Source organism: Dipodomys ordii, unplaced genomic scaffold (genome assembly GCF_000151885.1).
Source record: "Dipodomys ordii isolate 6190 unplaced genomic scaffold, Dord_2.0 Scaffold6, whole genome shotgun sequence".
Classification (NCBI taxonomy): Eukaryota; Metazoa; Chordata; class Mammalia; order Rodentia; family Heteromyidae; genus Dipodomys; species Dipodomys ordii.
The window spans coordinates 17,274,374-17,291,219 of NW_012267222.1; the positions used below are offsets into that span (position 1 = coordinate 17,274,374).

The 16,846-nt window shown below is 51.5% G+C and overlaps 2 protein-coding genes across 2 annotated transcripts in view; one reads left to right on the plus strand and one right to left on the minus strand.

Annotated features, from left to right (window-relative positions):
- The window catches only part of Capzb (capping protein (actin filament) muscle Z-line, beta), a 122,582-nt gene that overhangs the window by 95,489 nt on the left and 10,247 nt on the right, over positions 1-16,846 (plus strand). The window contains exon 5 of the mRNA XM_013034241.1: positions 16,391-16,532. Within this exon, the coding sequence (XP_012889695.1) occupies positions 16,391-16,532 (142 nt within the window). The remainder of the gene's footprint in view (positions 1-16,390; positions 16,533-16,846) is intronic.
- Pqlc2 (PQ loop repeat containing 2) overlaps positions 12,789-16,846 on the minus strand; it is a 35,311-nt gene continuing 31,253 nt past the window's right edge. The window contains exon 10 of the mRNA XM_013034204.1: positions 12,789-12,801. The gene's annotated coding sequence lies outside the window, so the exon portion shown is untranslated. The remainder of the gene's footprint in view (positions 12,802-16,846) is intronic.

The following is a 16,846-nucleotide window of genomic DNA, read 5'->3' on the forward strand; positions in this document are numbered from 1 at the left end:
ACCCCTACACACACACACACCCATACACACACACACACACCCCTACACACACACACCCATACACACACACACACACCCATACACACACACACACACACACCCATACACACACACACACACACACACACACACACCCCTATTCAAGAAAAATGCCCAAGTAGAGTGAGTTTCATATTGAAGTAATAATGATGAGAGTAAAATAACAGCAATAATAATAATTACTAGCAAACGTATTATAAATCTACTGTCTTTTCAATCTCATTCAGTCTACCATGGTCCTGTGAGAGGGCCAGCTCCCTGCATGAGCAAGTGGACTGATGAGAAAGGCCACGTGACTTAACCAAGTTTGCAAGGCAGGATGTGGTGGAACTAGGTGGTAAAACCACCCTTCCCCCACTCTAGGGTCCAGAACACACGAGCTGGCATTTGTGGGGTACTGTGAGCCATATGCTTACTGTGGGCATCCTACAAGACACAGCCTCATTCACAACCAGCAGACCACCTTCGGGGCAAGATCCAACCACATTCAGTCAAGGGGGCGAGTCAAGCTGGCGGGTGACGGAATGTACCACCTTCGGTATGCTGGGGTGGCTGTTCAGAGGTGGCCAGCGCTGCAGGCTGGCTCCCGGGATGTGTGTCCATGCTCTGTGGACTGATAGGTGTCACACTTCATCCCCGAGAAGTTGGGGGATCTGGACACAACCTGGCCTGTTTGCCCCCTTTGTAGCTTTGGGCATTCCTTGTGTGTCACCCCAGGCTACCCTAAGAAGATGCTTGCCCTCCATCCAGATAAGTGGGGAGTGGGAAGGAAAGTTCCCTCTGGATGTGTGTGCTGTGTTTCTCCCCGGGGAGAGCCACGTGGGCCTCCCCTGAGCTGGAAAAGTGATGTGGCAAGCCTCACTCCCTTGTTCTCTTTGGAGGCTACATTAAGTGCTTTTTGTTTGTGTGTGTTCTAACTAGGCTGCATGTTTAGATTTGGTGAAGAGTTGGATTCTGACTTTTATAGACTTAAAAACATTTGGGTTGTTTCCTCAATAAGGTGACCTTGACATGTTGTCTTACAATGCATTTAGGGCCAAGCGTGGGATGAGCCTGCTTTTGTGTTTGATTTCTATTCCCCTTGCACCCATCCATCTTGTCCTTCCCACTGAGGGGTGGGACTTTGCACTCAGAGCTCAAAACAACTGTCCCTAAGCTCTCACACTTAGCTGTCAGCCAAGGGAGAGATGCCCAGTGCATAGACAGAGAGGCTCAGAGAGGGGCCCCAAGTGGTTAAATTGGCCTGGGACAGCCAGTGACATGGCCCAGCGCTGTCCCCTGTGAGGAGCTCTCCCCAGCTGGCCCATGTGGGATCCGCTTTACCACTCTGAGCTAAAAATTACGAAAACCAATCTGCTTTATGTTTTCTTGGGGGTTTGTTTTCAGGATGTTACATTTTTAGGGGGTAAAACTGGGGTTTGAACTCTAGGCCATGTGCTTATTAGGTGCTGTACCACTTGAATCACAAGCGTTGCCTTCAGCTGTAGCTGCTTTTGATTTTGTTTCAGTTTCTGTTTTGTTTTGGACTGGTCCTGGGGCTTGAACTCAGGTCCTGGGCTTGTCCTTGAGCTTTTTTTTTTTTTTTTTGCCAGTCCTGGAGCTGAAACTCAGGGGCCTGAGCACTGTCCCTGAGCTTCTTTTGCTCACTCTATCATTTGAGCCATAGTGCCACTTCCAGCTTTTTCTATTTATGTGGTACTGAGGAATTGAACCCAGGACTTCATGCATGCTAGGCAAGCACTCTATTACTAAGCCACATTCCCAGCCCTCCTTGAGTCAGTCCCCTTCCCCGCCCCCCCCCAGCCCTCCCAGGGCTAGCACTCTACTACTTGAGTCACAGCCCCACTTTCAGCTTTTTTTTTTTTTTTTTTGGTAATTTAGCAGAGATAAGAGTCTCACAGACTTTGCTGTCCAGGCTGGCTTCAAACCATGATCCTCAGACTCAGCCTCCTGAATAGTATTACTGGCACGAGCCACTGGTGCCTTGTATGCTTTAGTTATTTTATTTCATTTTTACAAACGAGGTGGCTTAACAGTCTCTCTCTCTCTCTCTCTCTCTCTCTCTCTCTCTCTCTTTTTTTTGGCTTGGGCTGGCCTGAACTGAATTCCTCATATTTATGCTTCCTGCATAGCTGGGCTGACAGGTGCCTGCCACTACATCTAGCTTTCTTGGGAGGAAGGGGGGGCTAAGCTAGCCTCAAACCATGATCCCCCTGATCTCAGCAAATGGAGTGGCTAGGATTGAAGGCATGTGCCACAGCATTAGCCTTCCTTCACCTTTTTCTTGCTCTAACCTCTCCGTACCCTGCCCCCCTGCAGACTTCCCCATCCTCAGAGTAGCAGTCTGAGGGTGGGGTGGTGGGTCCCGAGCTCTTTTCCCTCTAATTTTGGAATAGAGACCTTGTGTGTCTCTGAGGCCTTGATCCTCGAGTATCACTGGCCATTAAGAGTGTGACACTTGAGTTTTCTAAATTGTTCCCTAGGGTGGAAGAGCCATGCCTCTCTCTTTGACCTTTGTACCCTCCCTGCCATTGACCCATGGCTCACTTATTGTCATCCTATGATCAAAGCCACAGAACTCTTGTCTTCCTTTCATGCTGGTGAATAGGCTTAGGTAGAGGTCTCTGTGGCAAGGAAGTTCATCCCACCTGACACCACCTCAAGCCTGCCAGGCCGCCACATGCAGGGCGTGAAGTGGCCTGTATTCCAGACCTAGGGAGAGAGCCACCCCTCACCCCTGCTAGAAAGGAAGGATGGCTGAAAAGCCACCGCCTCCAGAACACAGTGGGCATCACTGTGCCCAGGGTCAGGGAGCCGGACATGTGTGGAGTACCCCTACATCCTGTGCTGACCCAGCCTAGACTCCTCATGATGCTCACTGCAGAAGCCTCAGGTCCTGGTGAATGGCAGAATTGACTACTTGGCTTGTGCTTGAGTCTTTCAACTACCCACCCATCAGATCCCTAAAACTGCCCAGACTAGCCACATGGGGGGATGCTAAGCTGCTGAGAACTTGGTTGGAGCTTCCTATTTGTAGATGAAACTTCCCTTTGTAGTGGGAAGGCCACTTTGGATTTGCTCACAGGACACACACACACACACAAACACACACACACACACCAGGAAACGAGGCCTCCCCCACTTGGGGCGGCACTGGCACTGGCAGTGCAGGTGTGCAGGCGTGAGCGGGGCCAGCGGACTTCCCTCTGTGCCTGCTGTGAACCTTGTGGCCTTGTCCTTGTTCCATGAGCTCTTTAAAGATAAGTGGAGGAACAGAGCAGCAAGTGCCAAGCCCAGAGCTGAAATGTGACCCAACCCACAGCTGGCCCTTCCAGAGACATTCTCCCCAGAGTGTTCTCTGTCATGAAAGAAAAAAGCCCCCTCGTGAGATCCTGGGGAAAAACTTGATTCTATCATCTTCAGGGCCCAGCTTTGATCCTGAGTCTGCAAAGGCTTTGACTTTGCTGGGGCTGGAGTTAATCACCCACACATGGAGTCAGTCTGGTCTGAGTGGCGGGCTGGGGCTGGGGTGGCTGACGCACAGGCCCTCTGGCTTGTAACTCCTGTGGGATGCGGCACCCCATCCCAGCCTGTGCACAGCATTTCTCAGCTCCAGACTCAAGGGCCAGCAGTTGGTAGTGTGGCTCTTGCCCCTTGGGAGGGCAGGAGTCAAGTCAGGCCTAGAGAGTGGAGCCCAGGTGGTTCCTGGCTTTCCCACTCCTCCTGACTCTCCTGATACACCATTTATTGGTGACCTTCCTGGGCATTCTGTGCTGAAAGGATCCAAGCAGTGTTTTCCTCAGGGGAGGAAGTGCCAAGTAGCTGTTACTAGAAGAGTCACTTTGTGAAAATGCCGTGGTGGTGGCACCTTGGCTGTGTGTTAGGACTGCAGGAACGGATCGTTACTGCAGGCACTTGCCCCCGCCTTGGTCCTCATCCCTCTCCCAGTGGACCCAGCTCCTTGTAGATGCTAGAACTGAGTTGGGAAGTTGGGAAAGGTAGCACACTCCAAGTCAGCTGGCTTTTGGATCTCTCCGTACCCTTTCTTTTTCTTTTTTTGGCCAGTCCTGGGGCTTGAATTCAGGGCCTGAGCACTATCTCTGAGCTTCTTTTGCTCAAGGCTAGCACTCTTACCACTTGAGCCACAGTGCCACTTCTGTCTTTTTCTGTGTATGTGGTACTGTGAAATCAAACCCAGGGCTTTGTGCATGCTAGGCAAGCACTCTACCACTAAGCCATACTCCGGCCCTCTCTGCACTCTTTCCTGGCAGAGGTGATACTTTGCTTCAGCCCTGAGCCCCATCCAGCTTAGAGTCCCAGAACCTTACCACTTGACCTGAGTGGTCCATCTTCTGGGGTGGGAACTGGAAGTGGCATCTTCAATACAGCTGTCAGGAATACAGCTTGCTCACTGTAGGGGAAGGCCACAAAAGGCTGCTGAGGGCTCCAAGGTCAGCATCCTAACCTGCCAGGTTCCCAGAGAAGACAGGAAGCCTGTCCAGCTCCAGCTTTCAGGTTGAGTCTTGCCTGGCCTCTTTTGGTCTAGGTTCTGTTCTACCCAAGACCAGATGTTCTAGCTGAGGGGAGGGGCGGCACCAATTGCTCCCACAGACGATTGCTCCCATCTGTGCCAGACATCTTGCCTGTGCTCTGCGATCCCTGGCTCTTGGCTTGGAGCAGATAATATTCCAAACATGCGGTTGCAATTTATTGGCCTTATAAGTTAATTTTAGTGGGTGTGCAATTGATTGAAATCAAAACTTAATGAAGGCCAGAGTCTGGGGGGTGGGAGGAGTGGAGGAACAGAGTTTTGTGTTCTTCCTTGTTTGGGGACTGAGATAATCTTCAAAAGCTTTAATTAGCTTTTCTAATCAACTCTGCTTGTCTGGAAGAAGTTTACCTAGTGAAACAAGGCCGGCTGGGGTCCCCATGGCAGTCCCAGAAGCCCACAGGCCTCCACAGGAGTGACCCAGGGTACTGGATAAATGAGCCTTCGCCATCCCCTACCCTGTCTGTCTACTTGGCAGCCATTTTAGAGTCTTGACTGTTTCTGCCCCTTCCACTCTCAGCCCAGTGGGTCTGATGATGTGAGCAACCACCCATCTGTCATTTGTCCCCTTGTTTCTTGGGTTCTTTAAGCCACATGTTCCCTGCCCCAGGACTCTGGGCTCCTGGGGATGGCCTCTTCCTCTGGACAGGAGCCCTGAGTGTCCAGTGCTCCTGTCTGAGGAAACCTCTCAGTGTATTAGAGGCCACTGAGATTCAAGTAGGCTTGCTGGGCCAGACACGTGGCAACCTCCAGCAGGAGTTTCCAGTGCCCACCCTGGATCAGGCCAGGCTGCAGAATGGGGAGAACCTTGACTTGAGAAACGATTTGGATTTGAGTCTGTTCTGCCCTTACCCACCAAGTAACTCCCCTGTGCAAGCCAGCTTCTCCGAGTCCACCTCCTTATCCATATTGGGGGCTCCCCTCATGTTGTCATGAGCCCCTTCCACTGTTTCCTCATAGCCACACGATGCCCCCAGGCTGCTCAGGCCCCACTACCACCCAGTGCTGGGTGCCTCTCTGTTCCAGTGATGATGGGGTAAGAGCTCTTGGTGCCCTGGCCTTGGTGGGGGTGGGGTATCAGGCTATGTTGACGTTGGCCTTTCTGGAGGGCTATGCCTCAGGTCTTAAAGTTCAGCCATCACCCACAAGGAGACATGGAGTAGTAAATGGAAAGTGAGGATTCAGATAAGTGCTGTTGGTTCCTGCCATGACCTGAGAGAGATCATGGGTCATTGCACATTCCCAGGAATGTGGCACAAATGGGTGCAGCTTGATGGAATGAGGCCTAGCCCTACCTCATGAAGCTTCTGCCTTACCAGGGCTGAGGAGTGCATAATGGGCCACAAACAAATGGACGAATGTCTGCCCATCTAGTAGGTGCAGAAAGGAACCAGAGCTGGCTTGGGGTAGAGAAGAGCAGAGGCCCCAGCTGTGGATAAGGACAGCCCTGGAGCAGCTGAGGGGGGAGAGGGGCTGATAGTAGGTCTGGCTTGTACCTCATCGAAAGGCCTACTAGTGAGGCCAGCCTTGGCTCACATCCAGGAACTTGGATTTCAGAAGGCTTCCCACTGATAGGAGTAGCCCCCCGTGCCCACATAGTGTGGTTTGTGCTGGCTTCCCGCTTTCCTGCTAGGAGTCTGAGGTTCCAGTACGTGCTGCAGTAAGTCACACCCTGAGCACCGAGTCTGTAACTAGCTTCCCTGCCTCATCCAGCTCATTACTGGGGAACTGTGTCCTGTGTGACTCGGCTTGTGGCTGGATGCTCCAAGCCTTCTCCTTCAGCTGATCAGCTCTGTTCTTCCAAGTCCTGTGACTCCTACAAGTGCATCCTCAGCCTCAAACCTGGAAGGGCAGCAGCCAGGCAGTGCTTTGAGCAGAGGGGACACAGGGGCCTGGTCCGTGACACGGAGGGAGCTCCAGGTTGTTGTCCATGAGAAGGATGTGAGCAGGACATAGTCTGTGGGGGCTTGGACTTGGGTGTGGTTCTGAACATTGGAGGTTGGAGCAGAGGCCAGCAAGGGGAGGACCAGACTGGCTGGTTACCAAAAGCCCAGTGAGGTCTGCAGTTCAAGTTCCAGGTACTTTCCACTGCCAGAAACACCGACCCTGGGACTTTGGGGTATGGGAGTCAGGAAGGGGAAGCAGGGAGCAGCAGAGTGAGTATGAAGCCATGAGGAATGTGCCCTATAAGGTTCCAGATCTGGAGGGACCATTGGGTATGGCGTTCTTAACGTGAGCATCTGTACGCATCCAGAGCTTCAGGACACACCCTGCCTGTGGTTTGACTCTGCTTGCCACACCGGGCCTGTGAGATTGCTGGAAGTTGTCAGTGGGACTCACTGCAGATACACTTTTTTCTTTTGTCAGTACTAGGGATTGAACTGGGAGGTAGGGAGCTCCTGCTGATGATTACTTGAGCCCGGCCTCCAGCCCATGGTCATTCTGTCATTTTAACTGCATAGGGAGGTGGGTAGGAAGCCACCTGCTGGGGAGGGGCCTGGTCTGCCCTCCCCTCACAGCTTGTACATCACCCTCAGGAGGATCTGGGGGGTGGGTGTTGCACGTGGCTCCCCTCTGGGACTGCAGATCGGTTGCCTTGATCTATGTTGTCATCTATGAAAGGCAAGTTAAATGGAAAACAGGAGTGGGTAGAAAACCAGTTCACTGTGCCCATGATCCCCCCGGGGGTGCCTCGGGGGCTCTGGTCCCCCAGAAGCCCTGTGTGACACACAGGTATGCTCAGGGTTCAGCAGTTCCACGGTTCAGACAGTGTCAGACAGTGTGCAGGACCGAGTTCCCATACTTGTGTTTAACTTATACATTCCGCTCACCACAGCTGGGATGTCTCGGGCCACACAACCTGACAACCTGGTGTGGGGACAGCGTGGACCTCGTGACCAGCCACTTCCCATCCCAGTTCTGTGGCTCGGGTACATTCCCTTTCTGGACAACACTTTGCTTAACTGTGACATATATGTGAAGCCCTCAGCCCCAAATGGGTTGTGCAAAATGACAGCTTTGGCTGATAGTGATGGCTTTGAAGTCCCAGACATCTTCATTGTTGATCTGTTTGCAAGGTGGACTCCTTGGGGCTGGCAGCATTTCCCCCAAGGACTCTACTGGGGACAGTCACCACAGTACTACCTACAGATGCTGCAGATCCTTGAACCAGCCTAGAGCTGGCCAGCAGCCCCTCCTGCTGCACTGCTGCTTCCATTATTTCCCTTGAACTAAAATAAAAGCCTGTAGCAAGCTGCAGAGAGCTGCTGCCAACTAACTGATGTGTTTGCTCAGGGGAGCTTTGCACTTGTGTGTACTGGAAGGAATTCCCACAAGACCTGTCCCTTGTCTGTGGGCAGACTGTGGGACACAGGCTGGAAACTGTGGTAATAACGGCTGGACTCCACACACAGCCAGGCAGGCCGGTCCCAGCATGCCATGTGGACGTGGCCGGCCTGTGCCGCGTGTTGCTCTTTCTCCATTTTGTGTGGAGCCAAGTCTGGTTCTCAGGGACAGGCCACTGCCGTGGCTTGTATTTCTGATCGGTTACCTCCCGGGCAGTTCAGAGCACATCAAGGCCACCATCTGCCCCCCAGCACAGAGCAAAACTACCTTGTGCAAATGAGCAGGCACCAAGGCCAGCACTTCTGGTCCCACTTCCCCTTGTTTTCTTCCTGTCTGTGAACTTACTGGCTACCTGCACCTTTGAGCACAGCTGGCATAACCAGAGGAGGAAAGAGAGTACCTGCTGATGGCCTATAGCTCTCTAAACTGGGCAGAAGTTGGGGTGGTGGCAGCGCCCCGTCATTGGCAGGGGGTGCGCCTTGCTTCTCAATTGGAGCCAGTGGGTGCAAAAGGAATGTCAGTTGCAGTGGCAGGAGGTGGCTGGCTTTAGATGCCTCTCCAAGCAAAATGGAGGTTTTTTTCTTTCCCAAAGTGCAGTGGAATGGTTCTTACCTGTGGAAACCATGTGCCCTTCCTTCCTTCCTTTCTTCCTTCCTGTTCTTAGGATGTTAAAGATGGTCAGAAAAACAAACTGCTGCTGGTAGCTGGGAGTCATTTTCTTGTTTCAGGCTGGAGAAGAGACAAATGTATTGTCCTAGGGCCAGAGCCCCAGCGCCCGGCAGCCTGGCATGGCCTCTGCATTGTAGTCTCCTTGGTTGGGTGGCCCATCAGCCCTGCCTTGTCTGAGTGCCAGTTACAGTGCAGAAGTGTCCTTGTGACTGTCAAACATACATCTTGCTGCTATTGAGATCTGAGAAGCAGAACAGACCATGTCTGTACAATAGGGCACAGGAGGAGAAGGGTAACCCTCAGAACCTTGCAACTCTGGATTTGCTGAGGGCCAGTGTTACCAGCTCTGTGCCAGGTGAAGGAGGATTTTGCTGTTTCTGTTGCACTGACAGTTTTAGTCTTCTGAACCTCTCAGCTGGCATTTCAGGCAGTGTGCCTCGTCTGTTCCATTCTGCTCTTCCTCAGACAGCCCAACCAGTCTTGACACCCGTCAAACTGTGGCGTTCGTGTCTTGGTCCCCTAGCATAGTAGAAGTGGCAGACTGTAGCCTCCGCTGGGCCTCCATCTTTCCCATGGAGCCCTTGCTGTGGCCACCGTGCTCCTGTAGAAAACAGAGGAGCTCTGGAGTACAGAGTGCTGGTTCACAGACCCGGGAACTCAGCAATGCTTTGCGTGGTCTCCTGCTTTCCCATACACTCCCAGGAGAAAAGTCCTCCTGGAAGTGGTGGCCTGAATAGACAAGATGAGCTGAAATGGCATAGCCATGTCTGCACAAAAGATAAATAACAGATTTGAGTGGGCAATGAGAGCAGGGCCATCCACCAAGTGCTGTGTCAGACGCGAGAGAGGAGCCCCGGGTTGCACTGAGAAAGTGTGTGCCCGTGTGAGCCCTGTGACGTGGGGAGCTGGGGGCCCTGGGTCTGCATTCCTCACTCCGAAACAGCCTGCACCACCCCAAGTCTCCAGGAGTCTGGGCCCATGGGGATTTGACATGGTTTTATGAGGACTAACAGAAGGATAGGAAGACCGGAAAAGAAAACTTGTTGAAGTTAAGCAAGCCAGCCTCAGATGCTGAGAGGACGGTCTGAGGGAAAGGCATTCAGTTCTTGTTCTGTGTGGCTCCAAAAGGCAGAAGCAACTTTGGTCAGGTCCACAGAGAACTATTTTGAATTACTCCAAGCAGAAATGTTTGCCTTGAGGCATGTAAGGACTTCCTGTCGCGAGGAGTGTAAGAGCAGAGATGTGGCAGGATTGGTTCAGAACTGCCCTTGTGGGACTCAGTTTCTACCTCAGGCCTTAATCAGTCCCCAGTCTGGGGGGCGGGGGAGCGGGGCGTCGGATCTGGGAAGCACCCTCTGACCCGCTCCTGTCTTTGGCCCTGTGTTGGTGTCAAAGTAATTTGCCTTGTCTTTATTCAATAAAGACAGCTACACGAGAAAAGCCCCATCTAGCTCCCATGGGACTTCTCCAACAAATCTGGGTCTGTGGACTGTGTCAGCATTGCAGAGGTCACAGGCCAGAGGTCAGGTGACAGTTGATGACAGAGGCCCAGCCAGGTAGTGGCCAAAAGGGAACCTAGTAACCTCAGCGTTGGTCTCTTGGCCAGCAATGGGATGCCACTCCCTTAGCAGGTCCGTCCTGTCCCCTTAGTTCTCCCCCCCTCTCCCCTCTCTCCTCCCTTCTCTCCCCTCTCTCCCTCTCTCCTCTCTCTCTCTCCTTCTCTTCCCTCCCTCCCTCTCTCCTCTTCCCTCTCTCTCCTCCTCTCCTTTCTCCCTCTCTCCTCCCTCTCATCTCTCCTCTTTCTCATCTCTGTCTTCCCCCTCTCTCTCACCCCTCTCCTCTGTCTATCTCCTCTCTCCCTCTTTCCTCTCTCCCCTCTCCTCTTTGCTCATCTCCTCTCTCTCTTCTCTCGCTCCCCCCCCCCCACCTCTTGTAGGGCTTGAACTCAGGGCCTGGGTTCTGTCCCTAACCTTTATCACTCAAGGATAGTGCTATACCACTTTGAGCCATAGAGCCAATTCTGATTTTCTGGTGGTTAATTGGAGATAGGAGTCTCACAAATTCTCCTGCTTGGGCTGAACCACGATCCTCAGATCTAAGCCTCCTGAGTAGCTAGGATGACAGGCGTGAGCCACTGGCACTGGCTGCCTCTTTCTTTTTTCTTTTCTTTTTTTGTTGTTGGTGGTGGTTGTGGGGCTTGAACTCAGGGTCTGGGCACTGTCCCCGAGCTCTTTAACTTAAGGCTAGCACTCTACCACTTGAGCCACAGTGCTACTTCCAGCTTATTTCTGCTTATGTGGTCCTGAGGAAGCAAACCTAGGGCTTCATGTATGCTAGGCATGCGCTAAGACATGTACTAGACGTGCACTAAGGCACATTCCCAGCCTGGCTCTTTTTTTTTATAGAGATAGTCATGGAACTCGCTCACTAGCTGTTGGATGCCTTTGTATTCAAACTTGGAATTCAGCCTCTGAGCCAGGAGGAGTCTGAAGGAAGGCAGAGAGATCACTCCAGACCCATCCTCCTTTCCTCTGCAGCTTGGTGTTGACCGGGATTGGGGATTGGATAGGTCATAGTTACGGCTCAGATTCCCAAAACCAAGTTTCCATCCAAAGTCTCCAGGCACATTGTGGCTTCAAGCACACCATAAACTATTTTCTGTCCTTCAGGTCACTGTGAGGGTGAGGTATATGTTCCCTTTTTTCTCCAATCCTCAAAGTCCTGTGGTCAAAGAGTTCCAGGCATAGACTACACACATAACTGTAACATTATTCAACTGGACGTGTTATTTCACAGAAAAACAAGCTAGGTCTCTGAGAAGAGAATTACTGACATCAGGTAATGAGCCAAACCCAGTTAAAGATCTTACAGGTAGTAGAGACTGAGCCCAACTAGGTGCTTGATTAGAACTGACTGTGCTGGCAAACAGCCCCATCTGAGAGTCTGGGCTTTTGCTCCTGGCTCACCTGGTGCAGAGGTAGCCCTGAGTGACAAGATGTCTGCCTCTGCCTATTTATGATCATTATACTGTTACCAACAGACAGGACTTAGAGCTCCAGCCCCAGGTGGCCCTATCTGTCTCCATCTATTTACTCTCAGCACACTGATTCCTCAGTAGAGTCCATCTGCCTGCTGGGAGTTGCCAGTTCTTCTTGGGAAACCATTGGCACTCAGTTGACAGAGTTCACTCTGTGGACATCAGCAAAGCGGAGGCCTCGGTGCTCTGGTCCTGGTCCCCCACCCACTGTTGATTGTCATTCCACCTGCTGTCTGAGGCCACCCCACTGCACAGTCCAACCCTTGTCCAAGGTGCGTTCTCTGGTCTTCATGAGGCTGTCACCATGTCGTCCTGCTGGGGGACTCCGGTTTGGTCATTTGCCCTGATGGCATGTGATTTCAACCCTGTGCTGCCTGAGAGGAGCCCATGCATTCCTCTTTGATTGAGACCTCACTTCCAGAACTCCAAGATTTCCCTTTTGAACCCAGCCTCAGAGCTACGGTAGCCATTCCTGGGCCCATTCTCCTTCCCTGGAGAGAGTTTGAAGGATAGAGAGCACTGGCAGAACTGCAGGCAGGGTAAGTTCGATCCTCTGAGGCTGCCCTCCATGCTTGGCCACATTTGATGGCTCACTCACGATGATGTGCAAGACTCGAAATGGGTCACCGGTGATGGCAGAGTCCCCTTATTGAAATAGCATGTTATCATTTAAACAATATTAATACTATTTGACTCATTAAATATACAAAGGCCAGTTAAAGTACTTCCATGTGTGTGCTGTTAGTTCTGGCTGGCAACTCCTCAGATGGCTTCATGTGGTTTCAAGCAACATTTTAGCACATTCTTAAAATACCCACAAAAGCCTTTATGTAAAAACTCATAAATGCAAACCACATAAAAATGATTTTTTTCCTTGTTTCATGTCATTATGATCAAAGTACGGTAGGTAAGGATATATTTTCAGAAACTTGTTGAGGTCTCTCTTTAATTAAAGCTTCACGCGCAGAGTAAAACCATAAACCATGTAATGGGGGGCTGTCTGTGCACCCCACGGTCACCGGCACCCGACCAAGCCAGGAGCCGTCCTGACAGTGAGTGCCAGCGAGCCTGATGTTTTGGGGAGATTGCAAAGCAGCCTCCCTCTCCCTTTGTCTTGGTGTCACGTTGAGACTTGTGGCCACTCACATCTCTGGAGGTCCCTCTCGGTGCCTGGAATCAAGTCCATTCTTGAATTGTTGTGGTGTTTGGGCTGCGCCCAAGGAGACCAAGTCCCAGTTGGACCCTGCTCAACCAGGGAACACCCCTGTTCATTCAGAGATGGAACACAGTCAGGTGAGTGGCCGGCAGCATCGCCCCTGCTCTGCCATCATTTCATCTCTGTGAAAACTCCAGTCGCCAGTAAGTGAGGCTCCTGCTCAGTGGAATATTGTCCCAGCTATTGCCAACGGGGCTCTACAGAAAAGTGCTGGTGACTAGGTGCCAAGTGAAAGAAAACCCAACTTAATCCAGCCCCATTGCTGTGCTTAGGGTTATATAAAAACTAGGCATCTGGACGAGGGCTGGAAAGGACTTTGGAAAACTCAGATTTATGGTGTACATTGGTTTCTGGTATTGTGGGTATTTTTTTTTTTTTGGTCAGTTATGGGGCCTGAACTCTGGGCCTGGGCGCTGTCCCTCAGCTCTTCAGCTCAAGGCAAGCATTCTACCACTTGAGCCACTGCGCCATTTCTAGTTTTCTGAGTGGGTTTTTTTTTTTGTCAATCATGGGGCTTGAACTCTGGGCCTGGGTGCTGTCCTTGCGCTCTTCAGCTCAAGGTGAGTGCACTACCCCTTGAGCCACAGTGCTACTTCCGGTTTTCTAGTGGTTTATTGGAGATAAAAGTCTCACGGACTTTCCTGCCCCGTCTGGCTTTGAGCGAGGATCCTCAGATCTCAGCCTCCGAGTAGCTAGGATTATAGGGGTGAGCCACCCGTGCCCAGCTGTGGCTAATTTTTAAATTGCCTTCTTTTTATGCTCTTGCAGTAAGTTTTTAAGTTTTGGGAAACAGAACAGTGACCCACAAGGAGATCACATTTTGGCTTGCAGTTGGAACCTCCTTCATTTCCAGCATTTCGAAATTTGAGACATGATCCGTGTGGCCACAGGGGAGGCTGAGTATGCCAGAGCAAAGCTGCCTGGAGCGCGAGCAGGAGCAGGGCCACAGGGTGGGGCGTTGGCATGGCAACATCCAATTCCACTGGATAAAACATAAACGCTGTTGTTTTGTTTCTCTGGAAGAAAACAGACCAGTAAGGGAAGAGACGAACCTTAGGCCACTGGCACTTTGGAACTGGTGTCCAGTGTTGTTAACAAGGGCCGTGAAACCCCAGCCTTCCCGCCTTCCCCAGGCTCCTTTCCAGGGCAGCCTGACCCTGCCTCTCCCCAATAACCCAGCACTCCAAAGAGCTGGCCCCGGATTGGAGCAATACCACAGGACACAGAAGGAGAAGATGCCCTGGGCTTCAAGCCTGCTTCCAACAGCCCCAGCCCTGTCTCAGCATGGGAAGAGCCACAGGTTTAAGGTAGATTTAAGGTGGTTTTCCCCCCTCTGATGTGGGACTGCGCTCCCAACATTCAGGCTCTAAGGGAGGCCTTGGTAGATCACCTTTTGTTGTTGTTGCTGTTGGTCACAGGGCTTGACCTCAGGACCTAGGCACTGTCCCTGAGCTCTCTTTGCTCAGGCGAGCACTCTACCACTTTGAGCCATAGCGCCACTTCTGGTTTTCTGGTGGTTCATTGGAGATAAGAGTCTTAAGGACTTTCTTGCCTAGGCTGGCTTGGAACTGAGAACGTCAGATCTCAGCCTCCTGAGTAGCTGGGGTTATAGGTGTGAGCCACCAATGCCCAGCTACACCAACAGGACAGATAGCAGATGGGCTCCTGGGGACTCGGGTTCTCTCAGGCCTCCCAGGTGGACACATGGCCTGAAGGAGTCACCACCATTAGTGAGGACAAGCCAGAAGGGGTCTGGAACCTGTGCCCCCAGGCTAAGCAACATAAGACCTCAGGTCCAGCAGGAAGGTCCATTTGTACACATCCCAGGAACATTCCAGAATGACCTACTGGGGGCCCTGCCCCTTGCAGGGCTGGTGTAGGCCAGAGGCCCTCAGCCTAAATGGCTTCACTTGAATAGTTCTAGATATACAGTAAAACTGTAAGAACAGAACGTAGTCAGCCCTTGCCACAGAGAGGTGGAGGGTGATTTCCATGCATTGGTGGATACCGGAGTCCTCGGACACCCTAGGCTTTTGTATATGACAGCATGGTCCACAGACCCAGCACCCTGTATGTGCTGTGTGTGAACAGCTCTTGTGCCACAGAAAAACGTCTGCTTGTTCAATACAGGTAGGGGCTTTTTTTTTTTTTTTAAGCCAGTACTGGGGCTTGAACTCTGGGCCTGAAATTTTGTGCTCAAGAGTAGTACTCTACCACTTGAGCCACAGCTCCATTTCCACCTTTTTCTGTAATAATTGGAGATGAATCTTACGGACTTTGCTGTCCAGGTTGGCTTTGAACTGCAATCCTCAGACCTCAGCCTCCTGAGTAGCTAGGTTTACAGGCATGAGCCACTGGCACCTGGCCAAATAATGGACTTTTTTTTTTTTTTAAGCATTTTTAGTTCAGAGTTGGTTGAATTCAAGGAAATAGAACCTATAGATGTGGGAACAAAGAATTCTGTGTTCCTTTTACTCATGTTCTCATAGCTGTACTAGGATATAACCCACAGATACATGTTACACTTCAGTGCTTAATTTTAATATCAAACACAGTCAGTGTCTACTTCTTATAATCTGTGTGTCATTCCTCTGGGCCCAGGTTTACACAGCTGGCCTCTGGTTGTTCACCTTTAGCAAATCACAGCTGAGTGGATGAGCCATGAAGAGAGCTTGCCATAGGGACAGTGGGCACTGGCCACAAATGCCTGATGCCCGCAGTGCCCCTGCAGCTGCCTGTCAGGAATGAGGTCCAGTGTACATGGTACCTCTCCCCCTGGCCCGTTCCAAGGGGTGCCTCCTGCACTAGTAGCAGGTTTCCTGAGATCTTTCTGTTCGAGAATGTGCTGGTTAGGAGATGTGTGAGTCCCCAGCATTGCATCAGTTTGAGTAGCTCAGTAGGCCACATCAGGACCTCTGCTCCTGCGGCCTCTGTCTGTCACCTCAGATTGAGGTATAAACTGACCACCTGTGCTCCTGGCCCTTCTTTTCCCTCGATTTCGTCATGACTAGGAATTTTTCCGTGTTGCCAAGCTTAGGCCTTCATTTCTGACTTGGGTTTTTCTCACTAGTCGTAAATAAGATCAAAGAGAGTCCTGGTCTGGAAGAGGGCTTGTTGCTGTTTTCCCCTTTGTCCTGTCAGATAGCTTCCTCAAAGCTAAATACTGGACAGTTGTTGATGATGGTAAGTACTGTGCTAGCGGTGGCTTCCTTCAGCCGTCTGCTCTGGGTCACACACTGCTGGGTCCTTATCTAGGAGCAAGCCAAAGCCCAGAGAAGTTTAGTGCGCTAGCTAAGGACTCAAAGGTCAAACTCAAGTTGGTGATTCCCTACGTCCATATTTTTCTCTTAACCAAAATAGTACCACACATCTCCCCCAAGCAAGGATGAGCCTACTGCCCTGGCCCCAGGTGGTCTTCAGTCCTAGGTCCTTCAATTCTAGGGACATCATCTAGGTGCCGTGTTGCTGAGTAACAGCCGGGACCAGGGTCAGGAATTGACTATATCTAACGGGCACGTGGGCCTGTCTCCCGCAGGTATTTTGAAGGTGGCGTCTCGTCTGTCTACCTCTGGGATCTGGATCATGGCTTTGCTGGAGTAATTCTCATAAAGAAGGCTGGAGACGGATCAAAGAAGATCAAAGGCTGCTGGGACTCCATCCATGTGGTGGAGGTGCAGGTACGGTCCCCCTACCCCACAGCACAGCTCCGGCCCTCCACATGACCCGGAGGGGCACAGGTGCTGCTGGGGTGGAACCTCTGCGGATCCCTGAAGCCTTTTTGGATAAAGATGAGTCAAGATTTCACTCAGTCACCCTACAGATCCCAAAAAAGCTTAATACACATGAATTGAGGTTCTGCCCCTTTAAAAACGAGTTGGGATTTTATAGGGGAGGAGGTGTTGTAGTGATGACTTAAGGGGGGACAGATAGACTGACCCCAGATTGCAGAGGCCACACACAAGGCCCAGGCCCTCCTCTGCTCAGGTGTACC